Source organism: Stenella coeruleoalba, assembly GCF_951394435.1.
Source record: "Stenella coeruleoalba genome assembly, chromosome: 7".
NCBI classification, from domain to species: Eukaryota; Metazoa; Chordata; class Mammalia; order Artiodactyla; family Delphinidae; genus Stenella; species Stenella coeruleoalba.
The window spans coordinates 41072327-41093246 of NC_137153.1; the positions used below are offsets into that span (position 1 = coordinate 41072327).

At 40.5% G+C, this 20920-nt stretch overlaps 1 protein-coding gene across 4 annotated transcripts in view; it reads left to right on the top strand.

Annotated features, from left to right (window-relative positions):
• Positions 1-6826: 6826 nt before the first annotated feature.
• KIF27 (kinesin family member 27) overlaps positions 6827-20920 on the top strand; it is an 88167-nt gene continuing 74073 nt past the window's right edge. Inside the window, exons 1-3 of one of the 4 annotated variants that reach the window (XM_079926654.1) lie at positions 6827-6978; positions 11072-11456; positions 17777-18004. In XM_079926654.1, the coding sequence (XP_079782780.1) occupies positions 11159-11456; positions 17777-18004 (526 nt within the window). In that variant the 5' untranslated portion in view covers positions 6827-6978; positions 11072-11158. Of the gene's footprint in view, positions 6979-11071; positions 11457-14216; positions 14359-17776; positions 18005-20920 lie in introns of those variants that run through there. The other 3 variants (XM_079926655.1, XM_079926656.1, XM_079926657.1) reach the window with 3 other exon arrangements.

Here is a 20920-nt window from a genome sequence, read left to right on the forward strand (position 1 = left end):
GTTCCAGTTTTCTTTTTGCATCATTTTGTAAAATATATGCATGTCTCATTTACAGGCTGCAGTAGGATGATATCCTGGTGGTTAATTTTGTGTCAGCTTGACTAGTCCAAGGTGCCCAATTAGTTGGTCAAACACTAGTCTAGATGTTGCTGTGAAGATATTCTCCAGGTGTGATTAACAGTTACAATCAATAGACGAGTAAAGCAGTTACACTCCATAACGTGGGGGCTTCAGCCAATCAGTTGAAGGCCTTAAGAGCAAAGACTGAGCTTTCCAGAAGAAGGAACAACCCTGCCTCAAGGCTAAAACGTAGGAACCCTGCCTGAGTTTCCCACTTGCTGCCCTGCCCTGAAGATTTTAGACTCAAGACTGTAACATCAGCTCTCATCTGAATTTCCAATTTGCTAGCCTGCCCTACAGATTTCAGACTTGACAGCTCCCACAATCACATGAGCCAATTCCTTAAAATATATCTCTTTCTCTCTAGATAGATGAATGGATGGGTGGAGGGATAGATAGACATATATAGATTATATGTCTATAGTTAGATCTATGTATCTATCTCTCTATATATATTCTGTTGGCTCTGTTTCTCTGGAGAACCCTAATACAGGTATGAATAAATAAAATGGCAAAATAATTTTTGTCTAACTCAGGGATATCGAATATATAATAAGAAATTAATAAATATATAATGGGACTAAGTAATTTTCAAGATTCCTTTCAGGTATAAAATTTGCTGACTAGGGCTTCCCTGGTCGTGCAGTGGTTAAGAATCCGTCTGCCAACTCAGGGGACACGGGTTTGATCCCTGGTCCGGGAAGATCCCACATGCTGCGGAGCAACTAAGCCCGTGCACCATAACTACTGAGCCTGCGCTCTAGAGTCTGTGTGCCGCAACCACTGAGCCCCTGCGCCACAGCTACTGAAGCCCACATGCCTAGAGCCCATGCTCCGCAACAAGAGAAGCCACCACAATGAGAAGCCTGCACACCGCAACAAAGAGTAGCCCCCGCTCGCCACAACTAGAGAAAGCCCACGTGCAGCAATGAAGACCCAATGCAGCCAAAAATAAATTTAAAAATTAAATCTTTAAAAGAGAAAGAAAAAATCAAGCATGGTTCCTGTACTAACTGTATTTCAGGATAACCTGATAGTGGGAAAGCTCTTCTTTATAGAACAATTCTAGCTAATAAATGCAAAAAAGAATATTAGAATTAGGACATTACCATTTTGGAATTCCTACTGAAATAATACCTCTGTAAAATAATATCAATGGTTGTTAAAACCATTAAGTAAAATGCTGATGGGTAAATTTTAAAGGGATGGATTAGGCTGAAAGCACCTGAACTCACTAATAATCTTATCACCAGAAGTGAGATACTCAGACATCATGTACCTCCTGGTGTGTTGCAATAGGGAAGTATACAGCCCTGTATTCTTGCCAGAAAAATTGAGCCTGAATCTAATCAAGAATCTAGATCTACAAGTTTACAGGAAATGTAGGAAAAAAGAGGAACAAGTTAAATGGCAACACAAAGATGCCATCGCCAAATATAGAATGTGAGATGTTCTAAAGGACAAATGGCACAGTTTCTTCAACAAATAAGTGATTAAAAAAAAAGTGGTGAGCATTGGTGAGGATGTGGAGAAATTGGATCCCTTGTGCACTGTTGGTGGGATTGTAAAATGGTGAAGCTGCTGTAGAAAACAGCAGCTTCCTCAGAAAATTAAAGATAGGATTACCACACAATCCAGCAATTCCATTCTGGGTATATACCCAAAAGAACTGAAAGCAGGATCTTGAAGAGACAGTTGTACACCTTTGTGCTTAGCAGCATTATTTTCAATAGCCAAAAGTTGGAAGCAACTCAAGTGTCCAACAAGAGATGAACGGATAAACAAAATGTTATATGCATACAGTGGAATATTAGCCTTAAGAAGGAAAGAAATTCTGACACATGCTACTGAGGCAAGAGACAGATGGGCCCTCAGGGCAAACGGTTTGCGTTCGTTCCTTGTAGACGGATACTCTGAGATGGGAATAACAGGACAACTGAGAGAGGAGGCTCAGCCCTGCCCAGATAGAAGATAAGAGACCTCATTCTCGAAGTTAGAAGACCTTCCCGACTACACATGTGCAGAAAGGCTCCTTGGAGGTCAAAAGGGGAGTCATGCCAAGTGACCAAACCTACACGTAGGCCTCGTTGGTAGAATCCATCTTGGCTAAGAGATGCATGTGCACACATGGGAAAATCCTGAGGTACACCAAATATGGACTCTGAATCAGACAAATCAAAATGCTTGGTCAAAGGAAACATGGAAGAAATGCCCCATATAAGTGATTTAAACTGCCACGATGGCGCGACTCTCTCTCTGAGCCCGCCTGTGTGTCTATCCACACGTACTGTACTTTTTTTTCTCTTAATAAATACTTTACTTGTTTCACTACTTTCCGTCTTTGTGCGAATTCTTCTTCTGCAAAGACGTAGAGCCAGGGCCTTGTCACTGACCACTGGTCTAGTGGCTAGGATTCAGTGCTCTCACCGCCACAACCTGACCTCAGTTACTGGCCGGGAGCCGAAATCTCACTTCAAGCTGCTGCAGGCCAAGGCCACCCAAGATCACTACAACATGCGTGAAGTTTGAGGATATTATGCTAAGAGAATAAGTCAGTCACAAAAGGACAAATACCATATGAATCCACTTAATGAGGTACTTACGGTAGTCAAATTCATAGAGACAGAAATAAGAATGGTGGTTTCCAGGGCGGAAAGGGGTGAATGGGGAATTGTTGTTTACTGGGTATAGAGTTTCAGTTTTGCAAGTCGGAAAGTTCTGGAGATTTGTTGAACAACAGTGTGAATGGACTTAACACTTCTCAACTGCATACCTAAAAATGGTCAAGATGGTAAATTTTATGTTATGTGTATTTTACCACAGTTTTTAAAAAGGTGGAGGTAACTTACTAAAAGAGAATTAAGGGACCTGTCAACCAAATGCTACATGTGAACCATGTTTGGATCCTGATTTGAGTAAATACAGGGAGAGAGAAAGATGGAGAGGGGAACAGACAGAGAGAGAGAGAGAAAGATGTACATTATGTAGAAAGCTATAGCTGAGCTCAGTCTTTGAGGAGGCAGTGTTGACTTTGTCATCTGACACATATAGGCTTCAGTCTTGCCTCTGTCACTTACCAACCATGTAGCCTTGAGCAAATTACTTGCTGTTTTTTAGTTTTTTATTTCCATAAATATTTGTTGCATCTCTGCGACGAGCTTAGTATTTACTATGTATTAAATGCTGCTCAACAATGGGGGCATAAAAATAAATAATATATGGTCTCTGCTGATGCTGGAGAATAAAATGTGAGGCAAGAAATAGCAGGGATGAGTCTAGAAAGGTAGGCAAAAAGTAGATTAAGGAAGGCCTTTGTATACCATGTCAAGAAGACTGGACTTTATCATGAGAGCCGTTTTATCTTTTTCATAAAAGAGCCATGCAGTTTATACATTTTAAAATTTGTCCTCTATGTTTATAAAAATGTGTTATAAATTTAAAAAATTTAACTGCAATTCAATAAAAAAAATCTCAATGGAACTTTCTTCTGGAAAATGTCAAACTGATTCAAAAGTTCTTCTGGAAGAGAAATGCTAAGAATAGTCAAGAAAGTTACAATAATGAGGAAGGGCTTGCCCTATCAGCAAAATATACAGCAAAATGTGCAAATATACAGTCTGCCTCACTGAATGCTTGCCCGTATTACATTATGAAAAGATGTTGCCAACTTTATAGGGGAAAATGGTTTATCATTTTAATTTTTTAAAATATTTATTTATGGGCTTCCCTGGCAGTGCAGTGGTTGAGTCCGCCTGCCGATGCAGGGGACACGGCTTCGTGCCCCAGTCCGGCAGGATCCCGCATGCCGCAGAGCAGCTGGGCCCGTGAGCCATGGCCGCTGAGCCTGCGCATCCGGAGCCTGTGCTCCACAAGGGGAGAGGCTGTGGCGGTGGGAGGCCTGCGTACCGCAAAACAAAAACAAAAGTATTTATTAATTTAATTTATTTTTTAATTTATTTCTTTTGGCTACGTCAGGTCTTAGTTGCAGTATGAAGGGTCTTTGTTGAGGCATGCGGGACCTTTCGTTGTGGTGCAGGCTCTTCACTGCGGCATGCAGGTTTCTCTCTAGTTGTGGTGTACGACCTTCTCTCTAGTTGTTGCTTGTGGGTTTCTCTCTAGTTGTGGCATGCAGGTTTTCTCTCTCTAGTTGTGGCACGCAGGCTCCAGGACACATGGGCTCTGTAGTTGTGGTGCGTGTGTTCCAGAGCGTGTGGGCTCTTGTAGTTTGCAGCATGTGGGTTCTCTAGTTGAGGCGCACGAGCTCAGTAATTGTGGCAAGTGGGCTTAGTTGCCCCGCAGCATGTGGGATCTTAGTTCCCTGACCAGGGATTGAACGTGCATCCCCTGCATTGGAAGGCAGATTGTTTACCACTGGACCACCAGGGAAGTCCCTATCATTTTAATTTACATTGTTTTGGTTTATTAGTGAAGTAAAACATCACTGACATGTAAGCCAGACTGGTTTTGTCCAGCACCAGACTTGACTTAGGGGCTGGCAGATCTTTAAGTTGCTACAAGCAATCCTCTGTCACAAATACCTCGGTTAGCAATGTAGACTTTACTGAAGATTTTGCAGAGGAGAGAGAGGAAGAGGTTCACCTTCCTCACAGCATGCAACCTAAAGATCTCCATTAGCCATTTCTGTTCTCCCTGGAATTCCTTTATCAGCTATCCTTTCCCTCTCTCTGATTCAGCTTCTTCCCAGCATCTTGGGCTTCCTCCATCTTTCTCATTCCTTCTCAAGAGCGGTCAAATAATTCTCCTGGTTCATATGCGCAACACCATCTTCTCTGAAGCCTGGGTACCTACCAAAGGTCAAACCCAGGAGACTTAACTTCCACCTGGGTGTAGGCTGGCAAAGCATCTTCTCGGCAAAAGAAGTCTCTCTCTCTACATGGATTTCTCATTCCAGCTGCTGAGTAGTAATATTCTCCATGATGTCATAGAAATGGTATAGGCAAAGGGCAGATTTGTGGTCAAGTTTGTGTCCTGCATAGATCACTATAGCAGGTGTGCAGGAAGGATTTGTGAGGGCAAGATGGGAAACACAGGAAAATCACAGGTTCTTGCCCTGCCAAATGGTGGGAGTGCAGGCTGCTGCACTCCAGCGCCCTCCCTGCACTGCTATCCAATTGCTTTGCTTCAGTATAGAGAGGCACATGCAGCCTCTTGCCCTAGCCCTGTCCAACCAGAAGGCCAGTTTCCCCTTGGTGCCACTCCCCCAGGCTCTCCAGGTCACTCTTAGAGCCTCCTTTGACTTAAGAGAGATGCCTCTTACTTGTGAACCCTCTATTCCCCACTCCACAAGGACCAAGACCCCATGACTCTCCTTTAACATGCCAAGTCCCTCTTTATAAGGGCTATAAAAGGAGATAGGATTGGAGTTGGAATGGAATTAGTTTTGTTCTGCTGTAAATCCTGGGGGTGAAGGGGGTGATAATGACTGGTGTCTACAATGTGGGGAACTTAAGTGACCCCTTCTCTTCAACTTTGGACTCAAGACACCAATTTGGGGGCAACAGGAAATGTCCCGTTCCAATTCTGTTAGGCATTTGCTGACCTCGTCTGCAGACATGTGGCCTCCTGAAACCTGCTGCCTAGTCTTCCCGGGAATTCCCAAACCTAAATTGTTACTGTTATTCATTGCAGTTTTGTCAGCAGACCAGTCATGATAGGCAACTTTAAAAAAAAAAATTCTAAAAGTGCAACATAATTAACAAATTCACATCTTTGGATTTTAAAAATTCAAAATAATTCAATTTAATAATTTAAGCAGCTTTTTTTCCTGCTTTCACTTTTAATTTTTATGAGAGAAGGACTGCTTTTTGAAGATACTTAGATGGTGCTATTAAAAATGGGAGGCATTGAGGCATTTAAAAGTAAATTGGAAAAGTTAAACATAGAATTACCATATGACCCAGCAATTTCATTCCTAGGTCTATACCCAGAAAAACTGAAAAAAACAAAACAAAACATTAAACAGATACTTGTACATGATGTTAATAGCAGCATTATTCATATTATTCCCAAAGTGGAAAAAACCCACATATCCCTCGGCTGATGAATGGATAAATAAAATGTGGTATGTCCACATAACGTAATACTATTCATCCATAAAAGGGAATTAAAGTTCTGATACATGCTACAACATGGGTGAAACTGGGAAACGTTTAGCTCTTGCCAGACACAAGGCCACAAATTGTATGATTCTATGACTATGAAATGCCCAGAACAGGTAAATCCATAGAAACAGAAAGCAGATTAGTGGTCGCCAGTGGCTGGGGAAGAGAGGAATGGGAGTGACTGCTAACTGGTATGAGGCTTTCCTTTTGGGGTGATGAAAATGTTTTGGAAATAGGTTATGGTTGCACAACATTGTGAATGTCTAAAACGCCATTGAATTGTACACTTTAAAACGGTTCATGTTATGTTATGCGGACTTAACTTCAATAAAAATAAACGAATTGGTAGCTAAAATATTGAAAGCAATGTGAATCTTTCTCATATTCATCTTACAAACTCCTGGAGAGTTCTCTGGCTCAGCACTATGAGAGGGGTCCCTGGGTAGTATTTACTTCGGAGCTAATCTGGGAGACGGGGCCTCCAGGTGGCCGGCTCTAGGCTCCTCCCTGACGGGGCGGGGGCATGGGCGGGGCTTGGCGGGCTGGGGCGGGGCCTGGGGAGCTTCCGGCCGCCCTGAGGGGTGGGGGCGCGTCAGCGCGGGCTTTGCTGGTTGCCGGGAGAACCCGCGACAACAAAAGGCGCGGGCTGAGGCGGTAGCTGCGGTGCGGCGGTGCGAAGTGAAGGCGAAGAGTCCTGCGCTGCGCTAGCCGCGGGAGACTGGGGTTTCTCGAACCGGTCAGTGAGTGGCAGGCGGGTCGGGCCGGGCTGGCGGGGTCGGCCCTCGTGCGGCGCCGGCCGGCTCTCTGAGCCGGTGTTCCCGGTTGGCCGTTGGGAGGAGAAGGGGCCGGCCGGGGGGATTGGGAGCCTCCGCGGCTCGGCTGGCGGGGAGGGCGGTCGGGGCGCCCGCAAGGCGGAGCAGTGCGTCCGAGGGGCCTGGGCCTATGCTGGGACTCCCAGGCGAGCGGCCGGGGAAGTTGGGTGCGCCTTGAGGTAGAAGGGCTTGGGGAAGAGGGACGCGCGGGAACCCCGGGAACCCCGGACCGAGCCTCACTGAATCGGATCCTGTGTATTTCTTGTTTTCGTGCTTCCAGCTGCGGTATCTGAAGAGGGATGGAAAGGCCCATCTTCCTTGGGGGTTTCGTTTTGTCACAGGTCTCCTTTTTCCATTGCGGATGTTGAAACTTCGGTGCATTATAAGTTCTGTGGAAGTCTGAAAGACCCCTCCCTTAGAGCAGGAGATAATTGAGAAAGAAAGGGTGCCCAGATTCTTTCTTTGAAACACTTTTAAAATAAAACTTCGCCCACTCCAACTTTAAAAATCTTTGTTGTTTCCCCTGTTTGCTTCCTGTCTTCTCCATCTGTTCTTTATGCATTTGGGGCCTTTTCTGAGATCCTTATGAGATTCACTATCCACTTGCCAGAAAGTTTCTTAAGAAAATATTACTTACAAACTACAATTTTTAGCAGTCACTACTTCTGAAAAGCCAAGGGAACAGGATGGCAACGGTATTTGGAGACACTTTTCTGATCAACGACACGGCATCAGTGATCGAATATTTCTCCTTCCTTTGCTCTGATTTCAAAACTCCGTTGAGTATGCCAGCCAATCAGATTTCACCTTTCTTTACATTGATTGGTGAGATTAATACATACGCTTCTGATGGCTGTAATTGATCAGAATCTGAAGAAGTATAAGTGCTATGGATTTTTTAAAAGACATGTAAATTCTTTTTTTTTTTTTTTTTTTTTTGTGGTACGCGGGCCTCTCACTGTTGTGGCCTCTCCCGTTGTGGAGCACAGGCTCCGGACACGCAGGCTCAGCGGCCATGGCTCACGGGCCCAGCCGCTCTGCGGCATGTGGGATCTTCCCGGACCAGGGCACGAACCCGTGTCCCCAGCATCGGCAGGCGGACTCTCAATCACTGCGCCATCAGGGAAGCCCCATGTAAATTCTTTTTAAAATTTATTCATTTATTCATTCATTTATTTATTTATTTTAGCGGTACGCGGGCCTCTCACTGTTGTGGCCTCTCCCGTTGCGGAGCGCAGGCTCAGAGGCCATGGCTCACGGGCCCAACCCCTCCGCGGCATGTGGGATCTTCCCGGACCGGGGCACGAACCCGTGTCCCCTGCATCGGCAGGCGGACTCTCAACCACTGCGCCACCAGGGAAGCCCAGAACCATTTATTTTTGTTTTGTTTCTTTAAACATTTTTGAGTATCTTCTTTTTTTTTAAGATTTATTTTTTTGGCTGCGTTGGGCCTTCGTTGCTGTGCGCGGCCTTTCTCTAGTTGCGGCAAGGGGGGCCTACTCTTCGTTGCAGTGAGAAGGCTTCTCATTGTGGTGGCTTCTCTTGTTGTGGAGCATGGGCTCTAGGTGAGTAGGCTTCAGTAGTTGCAGCACGCAGGCTCAGTAGTTGCGGCATGTGGGCCCTAGAGCATGTGGGCTTCGGTAGTTGTGGTGCATGGGCTCTGTAGTTGTGGCTTGCAGGCTCAGTAGTTGTGGTGCATGGGCTTAGTTGCTCCGCAGCATATGGGATCTTCCCAGACCAGGGATCAAACCCGTGTCCCCTGCATTGGCAGGCGGATTCTTAACCACTGCGCCACCAGGGAAGTCCTATGAACCGTTCTGAATTAACTTTTGTATACGATGTGAGGTAGAAGTCCAACTTCATTTTTATGCATGTGGATATCCAGTTGTCCCATGACCACTTGTCGAAAAAACTATCTTTCCCCCATTGAATTGTGTTGACACTGTTGTTGAAAATCAGTTGCCCATAAATATGAGGATTTATTTCTGTATTCTCAATTCTTTTCCATTGATCTTTAAGTCTGTCGTATGCCAGTACCACACTGTCTTGATTACTGTTGCCTGGTTTTAAAATTGGGGAAGTATGTCCTCTAACTTTGTTCTTTTTCATTATTGTATTGGCTATTCTATGTCCCTTGAATTTCCATATGAATTTTAGGATCAGCTTGTCAGTTTCTACAAAGAAGTCAGCTGGGATTTTGATAAGCATTCTGTTGACTCTTTAGATCAATTTGGGGAATATTGCCATTTTAATATGTTAAGTCTTCTAATCCATGAACATGATATGTTTTTCCATTTATTTAAATCTTCTTTACTTTCAACAATATTTTGTAGTTTTCAGAGTGTAAGTTTTACACATCTTTTGTTAAATTTATTCCTAAATTTATTTGATTCTTTGTAATGCTATTGTAAATGGAATTGTTTTCTTAATTTATTTTTCAGGTTGTTCATTGTAAGTATAGCTACCAATTTAATTTTTTTAAAACATTGTCCCTGCAGTTTTTAAAAAATATTTATTTATTTTACTTTTGGCAGCATTAGTTCTTAGTTGCGGCACATGGCATTGTTCGTTGGGATGCACAGGTTCAGCAATTGTGACGCGCAGGCTCCAGAGTGCACAGGCTCTGTAGTTGTGGTGCACGGGCTTAGTTGCCCGTGGTGTGTGGGATCTTAATTCCCCGACCAGGGATCGAACCTGCATCCCCTGCATTGGAAGGCAGATTCTTTTCTGTTTGTTTTTAAAAATAATTTATTTTATATATTTATTTTTGGCTGTGCTGGGTCTTCGTTACTGCACACGGGCTTTCTCTAGTTATGTTGAGTGGGGGCTACTCTGTTGCCGTGCGCAGGCTTCTCATTGCAGTGGCTTCTCGTGTTTCAGAGCACGGGCTCTAGGCTTACAGGCTCAGTAGTTGTGGCACATGGGCTTAGTTACTCCACGGCATGTGGAATCTTCCTGGACCAGGGCTCGAACCCGTGTCCCCTGCATTGGCAGGTGGATTCTTAACCGCTGTGCCACCAGGGAAGCCCAGAAGGCGGATTTTAACCACTGGACACCAGGGAAGTCCCCCAATATAATTTTTAATGTATTAATTCCACCAGAGATCTTCAGAAATAAGTACCATGTAATTTAGGAGTGGAACAGCAGTTTTTCTGTTAGTTTTGGTTATTTTTAAATAGAAGATTTAGTTTTAAATTTACATTGACTTATAGAAATCCTTAAAACTATTTTCATGGATTGATTTCTAACATTTGCGACAAAGAGGAGTTGTTATTTTTCAGTACATAGCTGTAAAATCTAAGGGTTTGCTTTGCACTACTGTGTACATGTACAATTACCCAATTATTTCCTTGCCTTATGTTTCTTTTTAATTAATTAATTTATTTATGGCTGAGTTGGGTCTTCGTTGCTACACGGGCTTTCTCTAGTTGCTGAGAGCAGGGGCTACTCTTCGTTGTGGTGCGTGGGCCTCACATTGTGGTGGCTTCTCTTGTTGCAGAGCACGGGCTCTAGGCACGTGAGCTTCAGTAGTTGTGACACGTGGGCTCAGTAGTTGCGGTGCACAGGCTTAGTTGCTCCGTGGCACGTGGAGTCTTCCCAGACCAGGGCTCGAACCCGTGTCCCCTGCATTGGCAGGCGGATTCTTAACCACTGCGCCACCAGGGAAGTCCTTGCCTTATGTTTCTAATTCCCCGGTTATTCAATATTTAGATTAATGAGCTGGGAAACATATTACCACTATAGAAAGAATGGCATAGTGGAATCCCATGCACTTATCACTTTGCTTCATCATTTACCAACTCAAGGCTCCCATCCCCTAGATTATTTTGCAGCAAATCCAGACATCATATCACTTCATCTATAAATTATAGGTATACTTTTTCAAGACAGATTTACTCTTTGTAGCTATCTTATATTAGAACAAAACCTGCTTTAATTGACTTTGCTTTAGAAGTTGCTTAGTTTATTAGGATAGAGAAGTCAATAACTAAATTTTGTTTTTATTTTGATACACAGGAGTCCAGATCTTACGTAAAATGGATGTTTCTCACGCTAGATACTGAATATTAAGTAGAAAATCTGTTTAGTAAAATCTAAGCTGCCATGGAAGAAATACCAGTAAAAGTTGCTGTAAGAATTAGACCTCTGCTGTGCAAAGAAGTTCTTCATAATTATCAGGCTTGTGTGAGAGTTATTCCAAACACCCAACAAGTTATCATTGGGAGAGATAGAGTCTTTACTTTTGATTTTGTTTTTGGCAAAAATTCCACTCAAGATGAAGTTTATAATACCTGTATAAAGCCACTAGTGTTGTCACTCATTGAGGGCTATAACGCAACCGTTTTTGCCTATGGACAGACTGGATCTGGGAAGACATACACCATTGGAGGAGGCCATGTTGGTAAGATTCTCATACTCTTTTACTTTTATTTCAGACAGTAGAAAGAAGCTGAAATACCAGTGCCTGACACATAGTAGGTGCTCAGCGTATTAACTGAATGAAATAATCAATAGGATAACAGATGTGTTCATAAGATCATCATCTTTGAAAGATTTGCTTTAAATAGTGAAGTTTCATTAAACAATTTATGATTATATTAGCTTGAGGAAAGACGTTTAAGACAATGTTCAGTATTCAGCCCTTTGCTGTTTTTCCCCAGTTTTGAGATATAATTGACATGCAACATTGTATTAGTCCAAAGTATACAGCATAATAGTTGATATATCTATATATTGCAAAATGATTACCACAGTAAGTTCAGTTAACATCAATCACCTCAGTTACATTTTTCTTCTTGTGATGAGAACTTTTAAGTTCTACTCCCTTAACAATTTTCACAGCTTGGTCACATACTTAAAGCTATATTATTTTTTTTTAAGAGCCCATGAATACAATTTTAATTCCTTAAGGGAAAAGGTTATTAAAGTTATCTATTGTCCTAAAATATTTTAGCTAAAATATTTCATACCAAAAGAAACAGATCACCATTAGGAAGAGTTTTTGATGTTTTTTTCTGCTAGTTTAAAAAAATTAATGTTCATTGTAAAAAGAATTGCAAGTGATGCTTAAGAAATCTAATTAAACTAATGAAAGCTCCTCTCATTCCCAGGAAATAACAGTTTGATGTATACATTCAGAGTCCTCTAGACATTTTTCTAGGTATATTACAAGTACTCACACATGTAGTGTTTTGGGTTTTTTTGTTGTTAGTTTAATTGTTTGATGAGGTATTTCATACCTGTGATTCTGTAACTTTCTTTTTGCATTTAACGATATAAAATATCATTTCACTTCTTTCCATTTGGGTCATAGAATTTCACCTCATTTTTTTTGGCTGTACATATAATGTTCCATAGTTTGAATGGATCATAATTCACCCATTCTAGTATTAATGGACAGGATTAATGGTTGGTTTTGATTTTTACTGTTATAAAAAGTTACAGTGTATATATCTTTATGCATTTAACTTTGCATCCATTTGTTAGTATTTGTAGAATAGATTCCTAGAAGTAGATTTGTTGAGTAATGGGTATGCACGTTTAAAATGGGGATAGATACTGACAAATTATCCAAAAGGGTGTACCAGTTTATATCCTGCCACCAATATGTGAAAGCCATTTATTTGCTCATATCCTTGCCAGTTACTGGAAATCAGAAATCCGAAATTTTTTTTTCACTATCTGATAAGTGAAAAATTGCACTTTGTTGTTTGAAGTTACATTTCTTGGTGTATTTGTGAAAATAGCATTTTTGATTTCCCAGCCTAGCTGTAAGACACCAATTCTGGGTCAGTCATCTGCTGTTTGATTATTGACCGTGCAAATAATGTAGTTTTTTTCTCCAATAAATAATTTATTGAGCTTTTGCAGTGGCTAGAGTACCATGCTAGGCACTGTGGTAGATGAAATCTCTTATTTTTCAATATGATGCTTATTTAAATTACTATTCAGTTCCCTGTTTTTCAGAACCTTGGATTTACCAACTTTTACCAGGTGTAATCTTCTCTAAAAGCTTTCATTTGCATACTCTTTTTTTTTTTTTTTTTTTTTTTTTTGCGGTACGCGGGCCTCTCACTGTTGTGGCCTCTCCCGTTGCTCCGGACGCTCAGGCTCAGCGGCCATGGCTCACGGGCCCAGCTGCTCCGCGGCATGTGGGATCTTCCCGGACCGGGGCATGAACCCGTGTCCCCTGCATTGGCAGGCGGACTCTCAACCACTGTGCCACCAGGAAAGCCCTGCATACTCTTTAAATAGTGTATAAGAGCTAAATGATGGCTATTAAAGTATAAAACTTTACAGTTTTTCTCTCTGAAATAGTCTTTCAGGAATATAAGGGTGACAGTGAAAATGTGATCTTTAGGTTACCAGAATACATTTTGAAGCTTTATTTGTAAATATTATTTGTAATTCAGCTTTTTTTTTTTTTTTAAGTCTTTTGAGTTACTCTGCTTTGTAATCTGTTGAAGTGGGAAATGAATGAGCTATTCTGATCAGCCTCATATTCTGGCTAATCTAGAATGCATATATTCAATATATGCTGGAGTTTATAGATAGTACTATTGGCTAGTTCCTGGAAGCTCTCCAGAAGGAATTTTCACTTTCTCTTTTACTCGAAAAACCTGCAGCTTCCCATATTTGCTACATGATGGCAATCAAAGGCGGTCCAAGTTAGTAAGGTTCAGATTTTCAGGATGTTTGTTGCCAAAAATCTGAACATTGGTAATCTTCAACTTGGAAGCAAGTTGTTTTTAAGGTTCATTTGTAAGCCACCTTTTTGTAGCTTGGAATATATTTTCCATGGAACAATGCTAAAAATGGTGGGCAGGTTTCTAAGTTGGCCTACAGAAACTTATTTAACTTTAAGTCCAATTTATTCTTGTACTTATTCTAAATTTTATCTTGTACATTATTTTTACTATTTTAAAAATTGTGGTTCAATAAATAAATGTAAAACAAAATTTACCATTTTAACCATTTTTAAGAGTACAGTTCTGTGACATTAAGTATATTCACAGTGTTTTGTAACCATCACTGCTCTTTCCAAAACTTTTCATCTCTCCAAATAGAAACTTTGTACCCATTAAGCAATAACTGTCCTCCCCCTGCCATCCCCTGGTAACCTCCAATTTACTTTCTTTGACTGTAAGTTTGCCTCTTCTAGATATTTCATAGAAGTGGAGTCATACAGTGTTCGTCCTCCTATGTCTGGCTTCTGTACTTAGCAGAATGTATCTAAGGATATCCTACATGTTGTAGCATGTATTGGAACTTCATTCCTTTTTATGACTGAATGATTCTCCATTGTATGTATAAGTCATCTTTTGTTTATCCATTCATCTGTTGATGGACACTTGAATTGTATTCCCCTTTAGGCTATTGGGACTAATGCTGCTATGAACATTGGTGTACAAATACCTGAGTCTCTTGTATGCGTTTCTGTTCATTCATGTTATTGTGTTAATCTGTGTTCTGCGTTGCGCAAGTGATGGAGGAGAAGAGGCAGTAATGGAGGAGAAGAGGCGTAGAGATGTTCCCTTCCTCATTCCTGGATTGAGGTCTTGGCTTGGGCAGAACTGGTCTTTCTGTACCTCTCTTCTGCACACGTCCTTTGTTGCCATTAGACCCTGGCTTGCTCCCCTGTCCCTTTCTTATGCCTGTTTACCCTCAAACTACCTGTACCTTTCCATCCCAGAAATCTCAAAACATGCTTTTTGGCTAAATTTGAAGAAATACGACACAAATAATTTTTTTTAAAGGGTTCTTGCTAACATAAATGAGTTGCATTCCAATGATTGGGATTCTCTCCAGACCATAATAAATGATCTAAAGAGAGATATTTTAGATATTTTAGGTACTACCTCTACCTATTTTGAACTTCACTGGTGCCACTTATGCCTATTGCATTCCTGGGGTTTTCAATAAATATTTTCTTATTAAATCTTTTATTTTTGCCTTAAACTGTTATATAACTATCATTTAGTTTTTTTCATTGTCATGTCATTTGATTGTAAGCTTTTTTTTGTACTGCTTGCAATTCTATACAGTATATTTAGTTTATTTTTAAGTTATTTATATTTAAAACTTTTAGACTATATATATTTATTTCTAAAGGTAAAAATTCAGATATTACAGCCATAAGATAAAAGTAAAAGTTTTCTTTTCTTTTCTCTCCCTGTTCTAACTCCCCAGAGGTAACCACCGTTTTTTGTGAATTTTTTCAAAAATATTCTTTGCATAGATATGCATGTTTTCTTTTATGCAAATGAATTTGCTCTCCAGTTGCTTTTTTTTTTTTTTTTTTTTTTTTTTTTTTACCGTACGCGGGCCTCTCACTGTTGTGGCCTCTCCCGTTGCAGAGCACAGGCTCCGGACGCACAGGCCAGCGGCCATGGCTCACGGGCCCAGCTGCTCTGCGGCATGTGGGATCCTCCCGGACCGGGGCACGAACCCGTGTTCCCTGCACCAGCAGGCGGACTCTCAACCACTGCGCCACCAGGGAAGCCCTGCAGTTGCTTTTTTTAACTTTATGGATCTTAGACATCTGTTTAACAATAGGTGCATAGTATACCATTGTTAACCATTCTCCTACTAATGGATTTATTAGTGTTTGGAATTTTTTATCAATTACAGGAAATTGTTACTGATCCTTATACAACACCTTTGGGTATGTGTATATGTATTTCTTTAGGACTATATCTGAGTCAAAGGGTGATCACGTTTCAACTTTTGATACTATTTATACTAATGTTTCTCCAAAAAAGCTGTGCTGCTTAATATTGTCATAGTATTCTAAAGGACCAGTTTGCTCACCTTGAGGAAATGAGGCATTATCAAATTTAAAAATCATTGCTCACATGACATTTTAAACAGTGAATAGTCATAAACAGTGATCACAGTTTTTCATTAATTACATTGATGTTCACAATTACATTGTGAATACAGTTTTTTCATCAATTACAATGATGTGATTTTTAATAGTATTTTAGTGTTAATAATTGAGAGAATGCTGGGTAATTCAGTCTTTATTGTATCTTAAAATAATTACATTTCTCACTTCCCCTCTGTTTTACCCACTCTCGCTGCCATCCAACCACCCCACTTCTCACTGCTCCTCTTTGCTGCAGAACCTTGAAGGTATTATCTGTGACTCGTGGTGTCAGTTCTCCTCTTGGTCTTTCATACACTCACTCCGTTCAGACTTTCACCTCCACTACCACTGACACTGCAATTGTCGAGATATCACAAATGACCTTCACTTACTAAATTTAGTGGTCAATTCTCATCAAACCGGCCTTTCAGCAAATTTGATGCATGCTCTCCACTTGGTTTCCAGGCCACCACGTTCTTGGTTTCCTCCTACTTAACTGGTCACTCATGCTCTCTTGCTGGTTCCTGATAAGTGAACCAACAAATGATGAAGTGCCCAGGGCTCAATCTTTGGTGTTCTTCTCTTCTGACTCTCAACTTTTCCCCTTGGTCTCATCCAGCCCTACGACATTAAATACCATCTATATGTAGCTTCCAGTTTTTTATCTCCAGTCCAAATGACTGTCTTGTACTCTAGTCTCATATATCCAACTGCCTATTCAACCTTCCCAACTGTATCCCTAATAGATACCTCAAACTTAATAGGTCAAAAAATGAACTTCTGACATTTTCCCCTTAAACCAACTCAACACACACTCTTCCCTATATCAGTTGATGGCAACTCCACTGGCTCAAGACAAAATCTTGGAGTCATCTTTGACTCATCACTTTCTGTCACATTCCATATCCAATCTGTCAGGGAATCTTAATGGCTCTCCCTTCAACATAAATCCAGAACCTGGTCACTTCTCACCTTTCTCTGCTGCCAAGCTTATGTCACCGTCATGTCCACCTCTCCCCCGAACCCTCTAGACTCCTGGATTAGTGCACTGGTCTCCTAAGTGGTCTCCCCACTTCTGCCCCTACCCTTCTATGACTGAGGCAAAACGCAGCAGACAGAGTGGTCTCTTTTAAATCCCAAGTTACTGCTCTGCTCCAGTGGCTCTCATCTCACCCAGAATAAGACCTAAAATCTATCGTGGTCTACAAGGACCTACATGGTCTTGTTTCTGTCACCTCTCTGACCTCATGCCCTGCTACTCTCCCCTTGCTCCATCTGCTCCAACTACAATGGCCTCCTTATTTATGGATCACACCATTTTAGCACCTTTATGCTTGCTGTTCTGGGACATTCAGATACCTAGATGGCTCCTCTGCCACCTCTTTCAAGTTTCTGCTCAAAGGTCAGCTTCTCCGTGATGCCCATCCATCATGACTTTCCTATTTAAAGTTACAAGCACCTCCCATCAAATACACTTACACTTCCAGTCCCCCTTACCTTGCCCTATTTTTTTCTCCAGGCATACTTAATGCCTTTTAATATACTATATAATTCACTTATTGTTTTTAGCTGTTGTTTGTCTATCCTAGTACAGTTCCTTAAGGGCAGGGATCTTTTCCTTGTTTTGTTCACTGATGGTTCCCAGGGTCCTAGAATACTGCCTGGCACATAGTAGGTACTATATAAATATTTAATGAATGCATGAATGAAGTTTGAGTAAGAGCATACATGTGAAAATTTTCACTTCTGAACTTTATAGAAAAAAAAGTTTTTTTTCTATTTTTAAATTTTATAATAGAAATTTGAGAAAATAAATTTATTGATTGTAGCTTTTCTTATATCTTAAATTTCAGATGTGCTTTCTTTCTCTAAATTTTCAGCTTCAGTTGTGGAGGGTCAAAAAGGTATCATTCCTCGTGCTATCCAAGAAATATTTCAAAACATCTCTGAAAATCTTAGCATTGACTCTAGGATAAAAGTGTCTTATATAGAAGTATACAAGGAAGACCTAAGAGATCTTCTAGAATTGGAGACATCTATGAAGGATCTTCACATCCGAGAAGATGAAAAGGGAAACACAGGTAAAGTAGCCTACTTAATTGATAGTCTTCATTAGCAAATGAATATGATTTAATTCAGTTTCTGGATATTTTCCAAGGATTCTTTAAAAACAGACATAGAAACAAAATGCATTTGTTTTTGCTTTTAAATTGAATAGCTTATTGATTACCAGTAGCAGTTAACGCACCCAGGTGAAAAGTAGAAGTTCAGAGTGGTTGGTAAGATGAAGTTATTAAGGTGTAATTCCAAATACAGGTGACCCTTGAACAACGTGGTGGGGAGGATGGCGATTAGGGGTGCCGACCCTCTGTGCAGTCAAAAACCCAAGTATAATTTACAGTCATCCTTCTGTATCCACTGCCTCAGCGGATTCAACTAACCTCAGATTGTGTAGTACTGTAGTATTTACTATTGAAAAAAATCCACATGTAAGTAGACCTGCACAGTTCAAACCTGTGTTGTTCAAGGATCAACTGTATTTATTTCCTATAATTGCCACCTCCCCCGCCCCTGGGCTGATCTTAAGAAAATGTGACATAGGCTAAATTAATTTTTGTACTTTTTTTTCTCCCAGAGTTACCCTGAGGTTGGGGATGGCTTCTCCCTTTGGTGTTTTGGTGTTCATCCAAGTTGATCCAAGAACTCTCCTTTCTTCCTTTCTGATTTTTGTCCCAGCACACCTATTGCTTCCTCTTTTTTTTTTTTTTTTAAATTTAGAGTTTATGTGTTTGCTCCTTCATATTGACATTTACTCGTCCTTTGTTGTGCTTCTCAACGTCTGACGTTCTGTGCTATCAACTTGTTAATCTCATTAAACATCTATTTGTTTGGAAATGGGAGAACGTTAGAATGGGAAGGTCAAAATACAAGTATTTTAAAGAATAACACTTTCTGATTTTCTGACTTAAAAGGTAATATGTTCAACGTAGAACATTTTGAAAATATAGTAAAGTATAAGGAAGAAAGTTAAAGATCATCTTTAATCTCAGAACTCAGAAATAGCAACTTCCAATTTTGGTGTGTTTCCTTCCAGATTTCTTTCTCTATGCACATCTGATTAAAAAAAAAAATACACTCACAACCCCACATATTGTATGGCATCTTTTTTTTTTTTTTTTTTTTTGCGGTACGCGGGCCTCTCACTGCCATGGCCTCTCCCGTTGCGGAGCACAGGCTCTGGACGCGCAGGCCCAGCGGCCATGGCTCACGGGCCCAGCTGCTCTGCAACATGTGGGATCCTCCCGGACCAGGGCATGAACCCGTGTCCCCTGCATCGGCAGGCGGACTCTCAACCACTGCGCCACCAGGGAAGCCCCTTGTTTTGTTTTTTAGAAAGAAAGCATACATAGTACTTTGTGACCTTATTAGATAATTTTGTATAGTTTATCTTTTCTGGACGAAATCCAGACGGATGTTTTGAGCTTCTGTAAAGTGTAATTATTGAATGTGTTTATCTTTTATTAAAAGTTACCAAAAAATACATGTTTATTGTAAAATAGACAGTAGGGAAGTATACACTATCACTCCTCATAAATTTAGTGATGGAAATACTCCACACCTGATAGCAATCCTGCAAAAATTTTGGGAGGATGTAACAGTCTTAAGACAAATTACCATATATCTTATAAAATGTCCCAATCACAACCAAAATGCATTTGTTTGACATATTTATTGAGTTTCTCTGTATCAAGTGGTAGTTGGTATCCAACCTAGATGCTGCACAATTAACATCACCTTGGAAGCTTTTTAAGAAATACTGATTTCTGGGCCCCACTTTTCACAGATTCTGATGAATTAGTTAAAGATGGGGCGTGGGTGTTGGCACTTTCCCTTTTATAAAGCTCCCAGGTGATTCAGCTGGGTTTGAGGACCATAGATAGTGCTAAGCTATAGCCTAACATTAGAAAACTTTTAGAAAAGTTATACTATGATTTATGGTTAAATTGTTATATTTTATAAACTGATAGTTTAGCACTCCCTGTTGTAGTACAGGTACATTAGAACTTTAAATGAACTGGGCTGTTAAAAAAGGTGTCATGATGGAAACAATGCAAGAAAAGTGAATATTTTTTAAAGAAACAGTGACTGACAAGATCTGATTAAAGAGGAAGCTTGGTGCTGTAATTCAAGCACAGACTTGGGAGGTTTACTGCTGTGATTCAATTCCCAAATCCACCTACTCCTTTTCGAAATATTTTTGGATATAAACAAATAACACATGTAGTAAGCTTAGGTTATTTTGGGTTCTATTCTGTTGTTAAAATAGAAACTTTTTTGCCTTTTTTGAATTGCCTTGCACTCTTATATTATGTAGGGGGAAACTGTTTTTAAAATGAATAAACAGGGCTTCCCTGGTGGTGCAGTGGTTGAGAGTCCGCCTGCTGATGTAGGGGACACGGGCTCGTGCCCCGGGCTGGGAAGATCCCACATGCCTTGGAGCAGCTGGGCCCGTGAGCCGTGGTCGCTGAGCCTACGCGTCCAGAGCCTGTGCTCCGCGACTGGAGAGGCCACAACAGTGAGAGGCCCTAGTACCGCAAAAAAAAAAAAAAAAAAAAAAGAATAAACAACTTTATTTATATTGAAATTTTCATTTATCATTGGTTATTTACCAAAAACTTTAAACCTTAGGATGGCTTGAATATTAACGAAACTCAAAAGAAACTAATTTAATTTAATTTTAATCTACTACTGATTAATTCTTTTGAGTTATATATATAATTAATCTATTATCTTTCAATCAGTATATTAGACTCTACAAATCAAAATACTGGAATAAATAATTTTTCTTTTGTCATGTGTTTTAAAGAATTGAGTGTGATGTGTGATTCCAAAAAAACCCACAGATTGTTTAAAACATACATATATATGACATCTTTTAGAATTTAAACATCAAAATGAATGCCATCTATTAAAATAGTCCTGTTAGCAGATTATCT